Consider the following 17616-nt stretch of genomic DNA (forward strand, 5'->3'; position numbering starts at 1 on the left):
ATTAGGGATGTTCATTTCGGTTATTTTTCCTAACCGACGCTCGTTAACCGATTGTTAACCGACAAGATTATTTTAAATTAGAATTGAATTAAATTAGAACGGATAAGTGTCTGTGACCCGTAAAAAAAATACTAACATTTGTTTCCCGGGGATTAATTTTACATGCGCAAAAAGCAGCAAACGACAGAACATGAGGATTCACATGGTCATCATATCACATCACGCACCTGCAGCGCTTCTGCTAGCGGAGAAAAACATAATAAACTAGGCTAAGTACAAGTAGCCTAGTATGCAGAGTTTCACTTCAATTTTGTGTTGCGCGAAAGGAAACAGACGGCAGAAAAGTGGCATCCTATTTTTCTTTAGGCTTATTTTACAAAAGCACAAAGATTTGTTTTTATTGTGAATGTACACAAATAAAGGCAAACCTTTTACAATTCCGATTATCTTTAGGACTAAAAGGAGTAGTTTCTTCCACTGTTAGAAGGAAACAATTAAAGTGATTGTGCCGGCACCACATGCGCGCACACAGTTAAGCATTGCTACCTTGACAATGCAGCCTGTTCATTGTCATAATAAAATACAGTCAGTCAAACATATGGAAAAAAAACTATGTAGTAAAAAAATATGTAGTAAAATCTGTGCCGTTAAGTGTTATCACAGTACCGCCATGATGTTATGCAAAACATTTTGTTTTATGTGGATATTGAAACGTGAGTGAAGTACATAATAAATAATAATTTGCCATTCAAATACATCGTGAATAAAGAAACATTTGATTTTGTGTGGAATGAGAGACCAACGTTGATTTCAGTTTCGTTTTAGCCTAAATGAATTCGTTTTGGCTTGTCGTTTATATTGCTATAGCTTCTTATATATTTTTTTTCTTGTTCTTTTCTAAATACTGTTAATTGAAAGGATTTGTTGTGGATTGAGGGGAGGTAAAATAGCCTAGCTATGTTTACAGTGTTTATTATAATGTTTGTAAACATTTCGCGTCGGCATTAGGCCTTTTTCTGAATGAAATAATAAAATGCGACTTATACGTAACTTCTGTTATTTTTCCCCCTAAAAAACAATTTTTTTATACGCGTAGCATATTTTAACCATGCAGCAAACCTTTTTAAATATTTTTATAAATTACTGAAAAAATAAATAATTAAATTACTTTTTAAACCGTTTAACTGATTGTATTAATCGGTCAAAATTCTTACGGCCGGTTAAACTGAACATCCCTAATTTATTATTTTATTTTTTTATAATATTTATTCATCGTTCATTTATGGCAATGAATGACCTTCTTTATCCAGCCCATTGTGTTTTCTATGACTAGTCTCACCATTTTAACTATAAGCTTACAATCAGGCTGTGATCTGATGATTAATATAATTTACAAGACTATTTTACCAATACTCGCTTTTCACTTTTATTTAATCTGCAGTATGCATAATTGTCTGTTTTTGATAATGATGTTGTTTAATGACAAACCATATTTTGCAGGAAAAAAATATTGTATTGGATTTAATTGAATTGGATTTTCTACTTGCTAATGCAGTAACTGCTCTACATATAATCTATGGTGTGTAGCACCTACGGCTCTGCATATCCTTTAAGGGTGGAACCTACAGCCCTCTGGTTTGTCTGAACAGTCAGTTCTTTTCTTAGCTAACTCCCAAAGGTTTGTTTAAGACCAGCTTTTGAACTGTGGAATAATAATGCGACGCTATGAAAAATTCAGAAAGAGTCTGTAGACCTGTGGCCTTTTAGTCAAAGACATGTCCTTTCTCACACTGGCACACACACATCAGGCCTCCTGACAGGCAGTTACCTTCATGACACCTCTCTTCGCCTGTTGACTGGTTGGAGATTTTCACATTGTGCAAGTGTGTACCAGCCAAAACTGGCTCTGTAAATTATCCTTCCGGACACAAAGCACTAAAGAATAGATGTGTGTGTGCATGGACATCTGATCATTATTTACATGGACATCTTTATTTACGTCACCATGATTTGTTTTTGCAAATTATTAACACACACAGATCATGTTCTTAATACTTCATTGCTTGAGTGCTAAAAAATGAGCAGTTTCTTTTTTTCTTGCTCACAGCAGGAGAAATGTTTGCCGTCACTCAGAGTTAATGAAGTGCATAGTTGTATGTGGATCTCATGTGGTGGCTCTTAGAGCTTTGCGGAGCATGGAAGTGATTTTAACTCTCCAGCAAACCTGGGAATGATTTTGCAGAGTAGCATTGCTTTTCTGGAGGTGTGGTGGTGTTGTGTTTTTGTATATACACCTACCTGTGCTGTCAGAGGAGACTGAGACTGGTGTGTTTTGTGCATCTGTGCACCATCACTAACAGTATAAAATAGGGATGCACGATATTATCGGACTGATATCGGAATCGGCCGATAATGGCTTTAAATGTACATATCGGCATCTGCCCGATATGAAAAATTATGCCGATATGTCTTGCCGTTAAGAGGAATACGTTAACTCACATGTGTTCAGGGTGAGCTAGTGATTAGATCACGTAAACAGTGTGGCTCATTCTTGAAGCAAAGTTTTGTCTGAATGATGATTAGATTGACTATTTTGGATCGCTGCATTTAATCTGTGAAAGCACGTACAGAATGACGTGTTCGGTGTGTGATAGAGTAAACAGTAATAGCACATGCAGTGGCAGCAGTGAAAGCCTCCCGCGGGTCCTAATGCCCGCTCAGTAAGGAGTTGTAATCTGTAGGGGGCGCTGTTTGCTTACTTCTAATTAAATTAAACGTAAAATAGCCTACACAAATAACATTTAGGCTGTGTTTCTGATTAAATAATGCAGTAATTGATGTCATAAAATAATGAGTATGTTTTGATTTAAAGGTCAGAAGCTATAGCTTACATGAAAAGAAAAACAAACATGACACTTGTAAATTAAATACATTTTATATATACTGATTTATTTTTATTTTTTTTTTTTTACAAATCATAAGCTCTAAAAGATTTTCAGAGTTTTTACAACTCTTTTGCTTTAGACCATCTACAAATGTTAAATCTTAAAATAAAATGTTATGGTTAACACTGCATCTTTCTGGGGGAAAAAATGCAGCGATTGATATATAGTTTATTTATAGTTATTTTCAAAGCTTCAATGTACTGTCAAAAAACCTTCATTATTGTTTATTTAATTCTAACAAATAAGTTTGTTGTTTCAAACTAACCAAAATGTAAAATATTTTGCTTATTATATCTGCACAGGAGAGACTTGGTGTTGTTTCCAAACAAAAGGAAATATATTGGTATCGGTCAAAATGAGTTGAAAAATATCGGATATCGGCAAAAATCAAATATCGTGCATCCCTAGTATAAAATGCATTATTTGTGTGATTCTGTAATGTATTCATTAACCTGTTAGTGTTCTACTGTGCCGCCCTCGGTACACTGTGTGTTATTGAGGGTTAACTTTCTGACATACAACAACTCAAAAAATACATAAACCACACTTTCATTTAACAAATAAAAATCCTATGCCATGATAAAGCATTTTCTGTCTTGACACAAATCTTTTGCGATGTCCTAAATGGACACATCTTGTCCATGTCTGCTAATGTCCGATTCGCGACCTAACGACTCCTTTGAACCGATTCATTTTAATGAATGGTTAAAAAATCCTGATCTGTCCAGCACTGAACTCACGAGACATTACTGTCTGAATCGGTTTATAACAAATCATTTACTCAGAACACATGAGTTAATTTTTTCAGTCTTTTTTTTCAGTAAAAATATCTAATTGTTCTTCAAAATCAAAACTTCACCTGATTTGCAAAACTGTGTGAGAAATTAAAGCTTTTTTTAGAGGATCTATTTTTAATATAATTTGCCATGAGGTGCTGCTTTTTTTTTTTTTATACTTTGTCTTTGTTTAAAACGAGAAATATCTGCAAGTGCCACAATACAAAATACTGTACACTTACATTCAAGATATATTCATATCTTATCTTATCCAAGATACTTTAATAAATTTTGCTGTTAGCTTGTTTTAAGGATCTTTAGATACACTAGATATGCATTATTAAAGATACTCACAATGATTAAATGTACTCAAGAAGTATTTGTTTGTTTTTTTTACAGTACAATATTGAAAACCAATATAATAAGTGGATTCTACTGTGTGTGTGTGTGTGTGTGTGTGTGTGTGTGTGTGTTCCACTTTTAACTGCTCTCTCTTTGCTCTCAGTTACTATAATTTGGATGACATCACCCATGAAACCATTAACAAATACCTTTCAAACCTGGTGGAGAGGAGTCTGAGGGATCTGGAATGTTCCTACTGCATGGAAATACAGGAGGTAGAGTCATTTTAGCGTTTACATTTTTATGTGCTGCCCAGTTTTTTATGTTTTTTTTTTAAATAATAATTTACTTATATCAGTTATTAATAATAATCTGTTCACTATTACTGCTATTTTCAGATATTAGTACTGCAGTATCATGAGTGAGCGTTGAGAGAGTTGCTGCAGAGTGTTTGTTTGTTTTTTTTACAGTACAATATTGAAAACCAATATAATAAGTGGATTCTACTGTGTGTGTGTGTGTGTGTGTGTGTGTGTGTTCCACTTTTAACTGCTCTCTCTTTGCTCTCAGTTACTATAATTTGGATGACATCACCCATGAAACCATTAACAAATACCTTTCAAACCTGGTGGAGAGGAGTCTGAGGGATCTGGAATGTTCCTACTGCATGGAAATACAGGAGGAAGAGTCATTTTAGCGTTTACATTTTTATGTGCTGCCCAGTTTTTTATGTTTTTTTTTTAAATAATAATTTACTTATATCAGTTATTAATAATAATCTGTTCACTATTACTGCTATTTTCAGATATTAGTACTGCAGTATCATGAGTGAGCGTTGAGAGAGTTGCTGCAGAGTGTTTTATTTTATGTAGAATGCTGCCTTTGTAGACAGTGATGCAGAGCACTGGATTTTTGGAATGAAGCTAATAGTTGTTTCAGAAGTTGTCTTTTTGCTGGAGGACTGACAGGGAATTTCATCTTTGACCTGCCCGCTGTACGGCTGTATTTTGACCTCTGGTTTGTTAATCAGTGACCGTCTTGTTTTGTTCAGGACGAGCAAACCATCGAGCCGCTGACGTACGGCCGCATCTCATCCTACTATTACCTGAAACACCAGACCATCCGCACGTTCAAAGAGCGTCTGAAGCCAGAGCTGCCCATCCAAGAGCTGCTGGCCATCCTCAAGCAGCAAGAAAGCATTTTACAGACAATCATTCCTGAGATTTATCTATAACCTTTCTGAAAGAATGAAAAAGAAAAGAAGACATCAGAGACTGTGACCGCTGTGTGACCTGGGCAAACAAACTACTCCAGGCCATCTCAGATTTCCTGATGCTAAAGACATCGCCACAAATGCTTCATCTGCTGAACTGGTCAAAATATAGAAGGTCTGAGAGATGAGAGAAGGTTTGAGTCATGCCTGTGAATTTTAATGCCGGTGTGTTTGTGTGTCAGTAATAGGAAAAGAGCACATGTTAATGTGGTAATGTTGCCTGAGGCAGCAGGGATAAATCACTGATCCTCACAGTTATATGTTTCCCGCTTGATTATCCACTTACCACTCAGTCATTACATCTCGCTGTCTAACGCTCACACTGGTTGCTTAACAAAAGCATGACATGAAGTGGGCAGGACCCCCATTTTCACTCTAACCAGTCGTTCAATAGCAACAAATGACCCCTCCGCATGACGCCTCCCCCATCAGCCCCTCTTTCACCCTTATTGTCCTCTAATTACCGTGGAAGGGTTCATAATGAGACACCAAGTCAAGGCCGCCCCTCACAGCTACAAGAGCTCCCCCATCCCAACACAATGGTCTTGACCTTCTCAGTTGTATTCAGCAATTAAAATAATACAACATAGCTATAAACTGTTAAACTGATATGCAAATCTTTGCAGTTTTTTTTTTGTCTCCGTGTCTATGGTGCTATTAACACACGCATTTAAAAAAAAATGCATAAAATATCCTGCAATTTGACAACCTCCCTGTAGCTGCATAATTCCCCCCTTTTACAAAACTTAGAATGTTCCATGAAATTTGAAACGTTATGTTTTGATGTTTCGTGAAAAGCAATGTTCAACTGTGAATTGAATTGTATTGAATTGAATTGAATTGAATTGAATAATGGCATTTAAGAAGTAACATTATTAGTATTATTAGTATTATTATTATGTAATGTATGAAAATTATAAGTAAATCTTCCAAAAAGTATTTTTTTATTTCTTTTAAAAAAGAAAAACATTAAAATAAGGTGTTTAAACTAGTTTTTACAGTTTAAAGTTGTAATGTGCTATAAAATATGTTGATATATTGTATAACAATCTTGGGACTTATATAACTACAATAAAACAATGAATATAATATTTCGTTTTCAGAGGTTCACCTCTCTTTTTATTGATTTTTTTTAAGCCAAGTTTTGTAGGGCAGCCTGGAAAGTCACAGAAAGTGCAAACAGGCTTTTTAGCTCCAAGAACTGTAATGTTTCTTTCTCTGTAAATGTCACTGAAAGATATAGAGTCAAACTGAACTGAACAGTTTGGCCTCCAATTACATTTATCACTTTTTTTTTTTTTTTTTCTTTATATTCTGTACAATGCAGACTTCATAGAGAGATAAATCTAAGCTCAGGTTTAAACATGTTTTAATAGTTATGTTTAGCAGTGGAAGAATATGGGTCCAACATCCTGACACAGTTAATGATTATTCCATGAGTCCAGTTTGGCTGGATACAGCTGAGCACTCACACACACACACACACATAATTGCACCCCTAAGGGTTGGTGTAAAATTAGCAGCTCTTTACGTTCGCCTCATTAGAGTGCCGCCCCTGTAGAGTGCCGCGGCCATAATTGAGACATAAAGGCTTTTCACACTTCACTGACGTCCTCACCACATGACATCTGTCTCATAGTAGAGGCGCTGCAGACCTGATGGAAACTCTCAAAGAAGATTGTTAAAACATGTTCTTGAACAGTTTTTATAACCAGTCGTGATAGAGCAGTTGAGATTAGAGACAGAGCAACTTCAGTATATAAAAGTATTGGGAATGTGCTTTAAATTGAAATTCCACGAATGTATCTCATTTCTTTTATTTTAACCAGTTAAGGCACAGATCTTACTTTATTACCAAATTAGGCGAGATCTGAAATCCTGTTAGCCATTCTGTCATTTTTGTTTGTTTGGTTTTGTTGTGTTTTTGGATGATTATTTAATGGTTGACCTTTGGATGATTATTTAATGGTTGACCTTTGGATGATTATTTAATGGTTATTGATAGAAAATAACAGATTCAATTTATAATTTCAGACAAATATTGATGACATGGTTGAAATCAATGAAATAAATGAAGCATTTTATATCATTTTTTAATGTCGAATAAGCAGCATTTTTGTCCAAACGTTAAGCTTCGTTATTTATTTTCAAGCCATTTGAAAAAAAAAAATGTGACCTGTTCCATTATTTTAAGTCGCTTTGACCCAGAAAAACATTTTACATTTTATACACAAATGTAAAAAGGTTTCCACTCAAATCTGTTGTTGATGTTTGGAAATTGTTTAGCATGATTAAATCATTTATTTAATTAGTTCTAAAATTTATAAGAAATATAAAATATGATTTTTTTTTTCATTTGGAAATTTTATATTTAAAGGACATCAGAAAAAATACTAATAAAATTGGCACAATTTAAAAGTTGAAATTTCAAAACTTTCAAAAATGTTGCTTAATTTAATGTTTCTTCATAAAAGCCCATTGCAACTTCCAATTTCTTGTTTCTTATATATATATATATATAAGATATAGAGTCAAACTGAACTGAACAGTTTGGCCTCCAATTACATTTATCACTTTTTTTTTTTTTTTTGCTTTATATTCTGTACAATGCAGACTTCATAGAGAGATAAATCTAAGCTCAGGTTTAAACATGTTTAATATTAACGGTAGTGGTAGAAGAATATGCCTCATTGCTTCCTGTTTCTCATTGAAATATCTTCTACAATTGGAGATTTGGGGGTCCATAATGCAATATATTTCTTAGTAAAAGAGTATATTCACTGAGAAAAAAAAAGGTTGGGTTGGACTTTTATTCACTGGCAGTTGATTGGATAGTGAAAGTGGTTGCTGTTTGACAGATGGCTGGAGAAGAAGGTTGAAAAAGATGACATGTGATATCATCCTAAACGAAAAGTCATTGAAGAGACTTGTTACATTTTGATGATAGAAAAACGTTTTTTGTTTGTTTTTGTTTTTTATAACATGCAGTTCTGGATTGTGCACAATATGACCAGGCTTTATTCTAGTTGTTAATTTTGTTTTTATGACATTACCTTAACAACAGGAAGTCGTTCAATATTCAAAATATCGTAATAGTTTAAATCTGTCTATGGCATTTTTCAGTCTTTAATAGAATATGCTGGATGTGGATTGGTGGGTAGACATAAAAGCGAGTGAGTGGTGTTCAGCGGATGCTTTGTGTGTGTTTACAGGAAGCAGAGGAGTACGCCGAGCTCCCCGTACGCCACAACGAGGACCAACTGAACAGCGAGCTGGCCCAGCAGCTCCCCCTGCAGGTCAACCCTCACTCGTACGACAGCGCGCACACCAAAACACACCTGCTTATGCAGGCCCACTTCAGCCGGGCACAGCTGCCCTGCAGCGACTACGGAACCGACACCAAAACCGTGCTGGACAACACCATCCGCATCTGCCAGGTGTGTGTTTATCTTCATCTGTGTGTGAGTGTGTTTATTACCGTTTCTTTCAAATCTACAGACTTATATTGACTCAGGAACAGATTCTCGGGAGCAGTTCTAGTTTTGTTCTGATAATAGCAGTATATCCCGTATATAGATGACATGAAATCTAAACATAAAACCTTTATAGAAATCTTTGTTGATTTGTAAAAAATGTCAATGAACACATTATTATACTGTATGTCAACTGCCTATTTGTTTGTTTATATTTATATAGTGCAACATTAGAATAAAACTCAAATTAATTGTTTCACTACTGAACTAGATTTTTACCAAAAATGTATATTAATTTTTAAAATGTGCTTAATTGCGAATTGTGTTCTTGTTAAAGAACTACACTACCCATAATGCTAAAGAGAGATCTACCAATCAGAGGCGATGCGTGGAAATGAGATTCACAGCAAGCAGTGTTGGCTTGAGTTTTGGCAGACTAGGGAAGCTAACAATAGCTAACTACATGGCGTTAGTTCATATGGGATGTTTTTGATTTTTGTGTTGATATGCACGAGTATAAAGTTGTTGTTGTTGTTGTTGTTTTATCTGAATAAAACTATAATGTTTTGTCATTTGTTCACAGAGTTGTTTGGTTTGGTTCAAGGCTTAAGGCCTATTCATGCCAAGAACAGAAACTATAATATTAACTATATTAGTGTCCACACCAATGGACCATAATTTTCTGTTTATTCTAAGCACGCTTTAATGTCAGATGAGCTTTGGCTGTCAATGTTTGATCATTTATTTCCTGTTAATAATCGCTCTGAAAGTGTTTCCAACACACTTTCATTTATTTTCATGATCTGAGGTACATTATCAGTTGTTGCTTTAATTATGTCACACACAATGATATTCAAGCTGAAATTAAACCCTTTGATTATAATATTAAACTGTCAGGGTCTGTCAGGTCTACTCTGTTAAGGTCAGTTTAGCAAATACAGTGTTAGAGCAGGAAATAATAGCAAAACAAGAAAATATATGTCCTTTTTTAAAGAAGAATTCACAACCTTAATTTTTCTATTATTGCTGTGGTTAGTGTGGGTGTGTTTGTGGGTGGGTGTTGCAAAAGCTAACAAGTTGCTTTTCTGAGACCGCATCTTAATGGTGCTCTGCCATCCTGTGTTATTCTGACGCGTGTAAACAGAATCACAGTGCAACACACTGAGGACAGAGTGGCTGAAGTGTGGATATGATTTATGGATATTCTGCTGTCAGGTCGTTTGGAACGTCATAAAACACTCGCCTCAAGGGCAGCCATAAAAAAGCCTGCGCTGCCTGAGCCGGCCAAGCAGCCTGATGTTGATTGTTCATGCCTGATGGCACACCTTCGGATCTGTTTGCAAGTGGCTTTGCCTGAGACCACACTCTTGATTTTCTTCGGCCGGAGACTGGACAGATTGTCCACGCTGGCGGTCCGGCTCTGCCAATGGCTCATGTGTGCGGAGCAGAGCGAGTGCCTGTGATTCTCTACGTGTGTGTGTGTGTGTGTCTGGGAGTGATTGGCTATGCTTCTACATGATGTGGCTGTGGCAGTGTTGCTGGCAGCCCCATGCATTCATAGCAGTCAGTCTCTCACACAGCTGAGCTCATCCTGCAGTGATGTAAGAGAATTAACCCTTCCCATGATGCCCAGCTGCGATGATTACATTTGAATATTTATTTGCTCTCTCTCTGCATTTGCCATGAATTATAGACTATCAAAGTGTGAGTTATTACAGGAAGATACACTATCGTTCAAAAGGTTGTTTTTGAAAGAAGTCTCTTACTTTCACCAAGACTGCATATATTTGATCAAAGATACAGTAAAATCAGTAATATGGTGAAATATTTTTACAACTACAATATCTGATCAGCAACCATTACTCCAGTCTTTAGAACAGCATGTAATTAAATATAAATCTTTTGTAACATGATACATTTTTTTACTGTCACTTTTGATAATTTTAATGTATCTCTGATGAATAAAAGTATTAATTTACTTAAACTTTCAAATGGTAGTGTAAAATCAAGAATTCAAATTGCTGCTTTGTTTTTGATGGTTTTGTAATTATTCTCAAATATTTCAAGTTATATACTTTTAGAAATCGTTCAAGTTAGAAATGTTTTACAATTTAAATGTGACATGTATGAATGCAAACAGACATGTTAGGCATCTTTAGCTAAGTTTCCATCAACATCACGATAAGCATAAAATCTTAAAATGCACATAAAAACCTTAGGTGCTCATTTGAGGTGATTTTTTTTATCCAATAAGAAAACAATATAAAAAAAAAATGGAAGTCCATTTATCTTATAAATTCCTTGATGTGCAACAAAAAATCAAATCATGCTATTGGATAACTGGTTTAGCCAACACACCAATCTCATCACATCTCAAATGTTGTTTTATAATTCTGAAATGCCTGAGCCAAAGTCCGTCATCAAAATCATTTGTTACAATTACCTCCCAGAACACAATTGCATTCCCTGAATGCAATTGTGAATGCAATTCACAAATCTGAATGCAGGAAAACGAAAATGACAATGTTTGCTAATGTGTTTTGTCTGTCATTTATTATGTAGGGGAAAAAAAACAGACTACCCCAGTTGCATCAACTTTCATTTCATTACGGATACTTTTCACCAGTTTCCCAGGAAGTGACGATTTTGTCTGGTTGAACACATGGGAGGTGTCATGCGATGTTCTAGTTTTCCACATAAGTTTAATTTGCAACTTTGGATGGAAACATAAATATTGAAGGAGTAGTAATTGTGTAAATTCACTTCAGATTTTCAAACAATTTTCACAACAACTCGTTTCTTGCGGAAGCCTTGTAGGCTGGCTTATGGTCATGTCCAAACTATCATCAGTCCTTACCAAAAAAAATGGATCGACAGATTGCTCACAGTATATTCTAAGAGGGTTGTTGTTGTTGTCTTATAGCCATTCATTAATTATAATTGTGACATTAATTAGTAATATCAGTAAATAAAATGACCTTAAATTACCTTGTAACAATTTAGTTAACACGCTGTCTTCTATAATTGAAAAATAAATAAATAAAATCTACATAAACGATAGTCTAGTCTAGTTACCTATGATACGATACGATACGATACACTTTATTGTCAGACTGAGTCTGAAATTTGTCTTACGTTACAGCAGGTTCACTCAAGGTTACAATACTTTATCACATAAACAACACAGAATGCAGAGCTTTCACACACATACATTAAAAAAAAAAAAAATAAATAAATAAAATCTACATAAACGATAGTCTAGTCTAGTTACCTACGATACGATACGATACGATACACTTTATTGTCAGACTGAGTCTGAAATTTGTCTTACGTTACAGCAGGTTCACTCAAGGTTACAATACTTTATCACATAAACAACACAGAATGCAGAGCTTTCACACACATAAAAAAAAAGGGCATTTACTTTTTATATGAGTTATTCAGCGCTAATACAGCTTGATGTACAAATGAATTCTTTAACTTCATTTAAACCGTTCAATAAATCATTTAAAACGTCTTTAACCTGCTAAACAGTCATTGGATGACTAGTAACCCGTTCTATGTTTATTGTCAGTCCTCTGAGCTTTATTTGATTTGATTTGATTTATTTTTTAAAGAAAAATTACTATTATTTTTGAATGCCTGTCTGTCTGTCTCTTTCTTTCCTCGCGGAAAGGTTTGTCCCATCATCCTGTTGCTGTCCTCAGTTTACTCAAGCAGCTACTGTGAAATGTTAATCACAACTTTAATTTGTACTGCATTAGCATTTTGATTAACTTGCAGGGCTTTCCGGTGCTCTTCGGGTGCTTTTTACTCAGTTACAGAGGAAATTACTTTTTGATTAATTAAGTGTGTTAGCGCAGCTGAGCTCAGCAAACTTTAACCTTAGATAGAGGAGGAGAGACTGACAGAACCAGAGAGAGAGTGTGGAAATCTAGAAGACAGGCTGACATATAAATAAAGATATACCAATAGTACTCATTGATATTCCTAGTGGTCTAATCGTTTATATTCAATATCAGCATCACATAGTTTATCTAAAGGTAGGAATATATTTGCATTAAGATACTATCAAATGCCATGATTCTATTTTATGCTGTGTAATATTTAGTTTGTGGGGTGGGTAAGACCACCAACGCTGCATTTATTTGATCAAAAATACAATTATTGTGAAATATTGTAACATTTCTTATTACTATCAATGTTGACAACAGTTGTGCAGCTTATTATTTTTGTGGAAACCATGACACATTTTTTTTCAGTATTGTTTGATGAATAGAAAGGTCAAAAGAATAGCATTTGTTTGAAATAGAAATATTTTATAACATCTTAAATATTACTTTTGATCAAATTAATATGTTCTTGCTGAATAAAATTATCCATTTCTGTTCTTTCAAAAAAAAAAAAAAACTATTAACCCCAAACGTTAAAGCGTAGTGTCTGTGTTGATGTTGTTCTCTCTGCAGGCTATGCTGGATGTGGTGGCGAATGAAGGATGGCTCGTGTCTGCACTGAGCATTTGCAACCTTGTACAGATGATCATTCAGGCCAGATGGCTTCAGGATTCCTCGCTGCTCACACTTCCTCACATCCAAAAGCAGGATCTCTATGTCTTCAGGTACAAAAACTTGTAATGCGTCCTGTACTGGGTCCGTTACTGTACATCCTTATTTCATCAACACTCATCACTCATTTTAACATCTGTCCCTACACGAATATTCCAGAACAGGTACTGTGTACAGAATCCTGATATAATAGAGATTAGAAATTATGCTCAACTAACATCAGTATAAAAAACAATATATTTGGGTAGTATTAGACGTCATTTTAACTGTTTTTTTAAAGTAATTTAAACAGTATTTTTTCTGATTCTTTTATAGTTACTTAAAGGGATACTCCACCCCAAAATGAAAATTTTGTCATTAATCACTTACCCCCATGTCGTTCCAAACCCGTAAAAGCTTCGTTCGTCTTCGGAACACAATTTAAGATATTTTCTGCTTAAACCGGGAGGCTTGTGACTGTCCCATTGAATGCCTAGTAAATTACACTGTCAAAGTCCAGAAAAGTATGAAACTAATGACAAAATTTTCATTTTGGGGTGGAGTATTAGTGTCATATTAATTAAAAACATTGAAAACAATTTGATGTTGGATTTACTTTGAAACAATTTTCACTCATAAATTGCAAGTAAATTTCACGGGGAAAAAAATAAAAGAAATGACAAGTAACATTAAATGTGAAATTCTGAAGTAAAAATACTTTTTTTTTTAAAAGCCTCAGTGGTTCAACCGTAACGTCATGAAGCGACGAGAATACTTTTTGTACGCGAAGAAAACAAAAATAACGACTTTATTCAACAATTCGTCTCCTCTGTGTCTCTCCGTATCACCGTAGCGCCATTTTGGAGAATATCCGCTGGACGCAAGCAGCGTACGGTATTCTGTGTCAGCCGCGACACAAGGATACGTTTTATACGTGTATTTACGCTTTGATTTGAACGAAAACAGCAAAAGCCTACTCCAATAATCTTACAACTTTGCAAAGCTATAAAAAAAATAAAAATAAAAACCTAATGAAGGCAAAAAGGTGTTTAGAAATGAAAAAAAAAAAAAACTGTCACCAGTTACAGGACATATAAAAGAGTTGATATCTGTTTTCTCACAGCTGTCTTATCACAGGACAGATCATAACTAAAATGACCAAATGTGAAGTTACTGTATTTTCCCTTTGCTCAGTGGAATGGGGTAATTATGGTGCAGGCATCTTATAACCTGTAAACAAATCCAGATGTTGTATGTAGCGTGATCGATCCTATAGCTCCAAGATAAAAGACGTGTTTTGTTTGTAAATGGTAAATGTCTCTACTTGACACATCTAGTGCACAAAGAGCTTGTGAAGCAGCCAGTGACGGGAAGTTAACCCAGTCCTGCTGCAGAGCCTGATGGAGTTCCTGGGTCACGTCTCCAGGTGCTTTGATCCAGGGTGTCCCAGAGGTGCTGATCGCCTGCACACTCCTGAGGACAGCTGTGACCACAGCATCTGTGTGGCCTTCCATTGTTCTGCTGTTTGCCTCACAGATTTAGTGTTTGCTGCACAATCTTATCATGACAACATCAATCAAATGGAGATACCTGCTGTACGTCTAACCAGAAGACCCTGACTGGGGCCAGTAGAATCATTTGGCCCTTTCAGTTCAAAATGTTGAATGCCCTAGAATGGCCTATAAGTTATAGAGCATCCTAGCATTTGTGTCATAGCATCTGATGTGTGGTGAAGCTCATAATCTACATACACGAGTGGACTGACTACAATGTAAGACAACCAAGTTGTTTTACAGTTGGTTTGCATGCCAGTTAAAGGCTTGGAAAATTGATGCTTTTACAATAAAAACTAGTACTTATTGATACATCTTGCTATAATTCTGATATGAATGATCTTTAAAAAAAAAAAATGAAATTAATGACTCAAAACCTTTGGTTAAATTATATTTATTATTTCATATTAGTTACATTGACTATATTGATGAATTACAACATGGTTTTGTACGATATAAAATATTTTAAAATATATATATTTTGATATTATATGATATAAATTTACTCATAACATGACTACTGTTCAAACGTTTGGGGTTTGTAAGATTTTGGGGAATTTCTTTTACAGTATTATTGTGAATAATATTGTGAAATATGATTAGAATTTAAAATAACTGTTCATATATGAATATATAGCGAGAGAGAAAGGATTGATTGACTTTTTTTGTGTACTTTTCAGAATTCATTCTAATATTTTATTTGGTGTTCAAGAAATATTTCTTATTATTCATTGTTGAGTCATGGTTGGGGTTCATATTTTTTTGGAAACTTCTTGTGGAGTTTTTATTTTACATTAAAGTCTTTTGTAACATTTTATGTTTAAAATATACTGTGTGTTTAGACCCCTCTTTAAAATAATCAAATTTTGTTGCCTTGCAGCCTGAAATGAAGACGGACACAGTTTTTGTTTTAGCTAGCTGTATTTACTCTTATTGCAACTTATAACATCCAGGTGAAAGATATAACACCAATAATACCCACTGTGTGTGTGTATATATATATATATATATATATATAATTAAAATGTAAAATATAAATAAAAAAGTATATAAACACATAAAATTATAACTGACCCCAAACATTTATTAAATAATTATAGAAGAATTGGTAGTATGACCAAGATCGTACAAATATATATAATATAATATGTTGTGGCAGGCAAAGTTTTTCCCTATTGTATATTGTACAGGCTTATTGACTGTTTCTGAACATTCTTTGCTTTCTCTTCTCCTCTACCCATATGTTTTCCGCTCGCCCGAGTCTGAGCGTATCCTAACACGTTGTCACAGCGAGAGGCAAGTGTTCACTTCCTGTCGGCGGTGTTAAAGGGGTGCAGAGCTTCTCACCTGTGGCTCGCCGATTATGACAGTGTAACATGGCTTAGCGGCTAATCCCGCCGCCATCTCTTATCTAACTCCGCAAACACCATCAGCATCACTTATCAGCGGTGACGCCTCCCCCACAACCGCTCCTCACACATGCACACACTAACATCATTGGCGTTGGATTTTCTCTCGCCCATGACACATTTCGCCGTGCCCGTGTCCCGCGGCGAGTGTAATTTGGTGGAAACACAATAAAAATGGTAAGAGAGGGATCAGGCCAGGCAGGATCCATCACGCTGTGACAGCAGGAAACGGGAGCTCAGCCAGCCCTTACATGATTGAAGGCAGCGTGACGTGACCGTCTCTTTTCTTTAACAGGAGGTGGAGCGCCAAAGGTGCGAGGGGCGGAGGTGGCTATCAAAGCCCAATCGAGGGGCTTCCCGAGCTAATGGCCGCCTGTGACGGGAAAGAGGACAACTTCACGTCGATGGTGAAGGAGGTGCTGCAGCCCAATCAGATCTCTCAGGTGCGTTATCTTATGTACCCAAGATACAAAGTAAACCGCACTCGGTTTACAAAGACTGCATTTCTTGACACCGTCGAACAAAGCATACGTTTTTGGAGATTGCAGTCATGTGGATGAATCACCTCTTAACAACATAAACATTCAAATAAGTTCCAGTTCTCCACGCATTAGGCAGCGGGCACGAGCGCGTGATTTGCCGAAAGCGGCAGACAGTCACAGTGGTCTCAGGTAGCACCAAGATCTCCAATTACCTCCCAAATGAGAGGGTTTAGAGCTCCAATCTAAGTGCTAATTGCAGCGGTAATGCGAGCGTCCGAGCCCCATCAGTATTCCAGCGACCCCCCTTCCTCTCGGCCCTGCTAATTAAATAAGCACATGCGCCGCCGCGTCCTCGTCTCAGTCACTAAGGAAGCGTAATCCTTGCATAAATAGCTGTGGCGGGGGGATCTACACCATCTCCCATGTCTCTAATGCTAACAGAAGCACGGCAAGCAAACAGCCTCCACACAAACACATTCTTTTATTTGTTCATTATGTTTTGCCATATTCTTTGTTTTATTCTACGATCAATCAAAAGTTTGGAATAATTAAGATTTCATATGCTTAAGAAGAGAAGTCTCATATGCTCACCAAGGCTGCATTTATTTGATTTATCTGTATCCAAAAATGCAGTAAAAATTGTGAAATATTGTTAAAATGCAAAATACCTGTTTTCTATTTGAATATATTTTAAAATATTATTTACTCTAGAGATGGCAAAGCTTACTCCAGTCTTCAGTGTCACATGATTCTTCAGAAATCATTCTAATATGCTGATTTGGTGCTTATTATATATATATATATATATATATATATATA

The 17616-nt window shown here is 35.6% G+C and overlaps 1 protein-coding gene across 1 annotated transcript in view; it reads left to right on the plus strand.

Moving 5' to 3' along the window:
* The window catches only part of LOC107716218 (activating signal cointegrator 1 complex subunit 3-like), a gene marked incomplete at its 5' end in the record, with an annotated part of 54594 nt that overhangs the window by 34463 nt on the left and 2515 nt on the right, over positions 1-17616 (plus strand). Inside the window, 6 exons of the mRNA XM_016522598.1 lie at positions 4227-4338; positions 5115-5251; positions 5519-5546; positions 8549-8773; positions 13276-13427; positions 16611-16758. Of these exons, the coding sequence (XP_016378084.1) occupies positions 4227-4338; positions 5115-5251; positions 5519-5546; positions 8549-8773; positions 13276-13427; positions 16611-16758 (802 nt within the window). The remainder of the gene's footprint in view (positions 1-4226; positions 4339-5114; positions 5252-5518; positions 5547-8548; positions 8774-13275; positions 13428-16610; positions 16759-17616) is intronic.

Source organism: Sinocyclocheilus rhinocerous, unplaced genomic scaffold (assembly GCF_001515625.1).
Source record: "Sinocyclocheilus rhinocerous isolate Xijiao unplaced genomic scaffold, SAMN03320098_v1.1 scaffold3966, whole genome shotgun sequence".
Lineage (NCBI taxonomy): Eukaryota > Metazoa > Chordata > Actinopteri > Cypriniformes > Cyprinidae > Sinocyclocheilus > Sinocyclocheilus rhinocerous.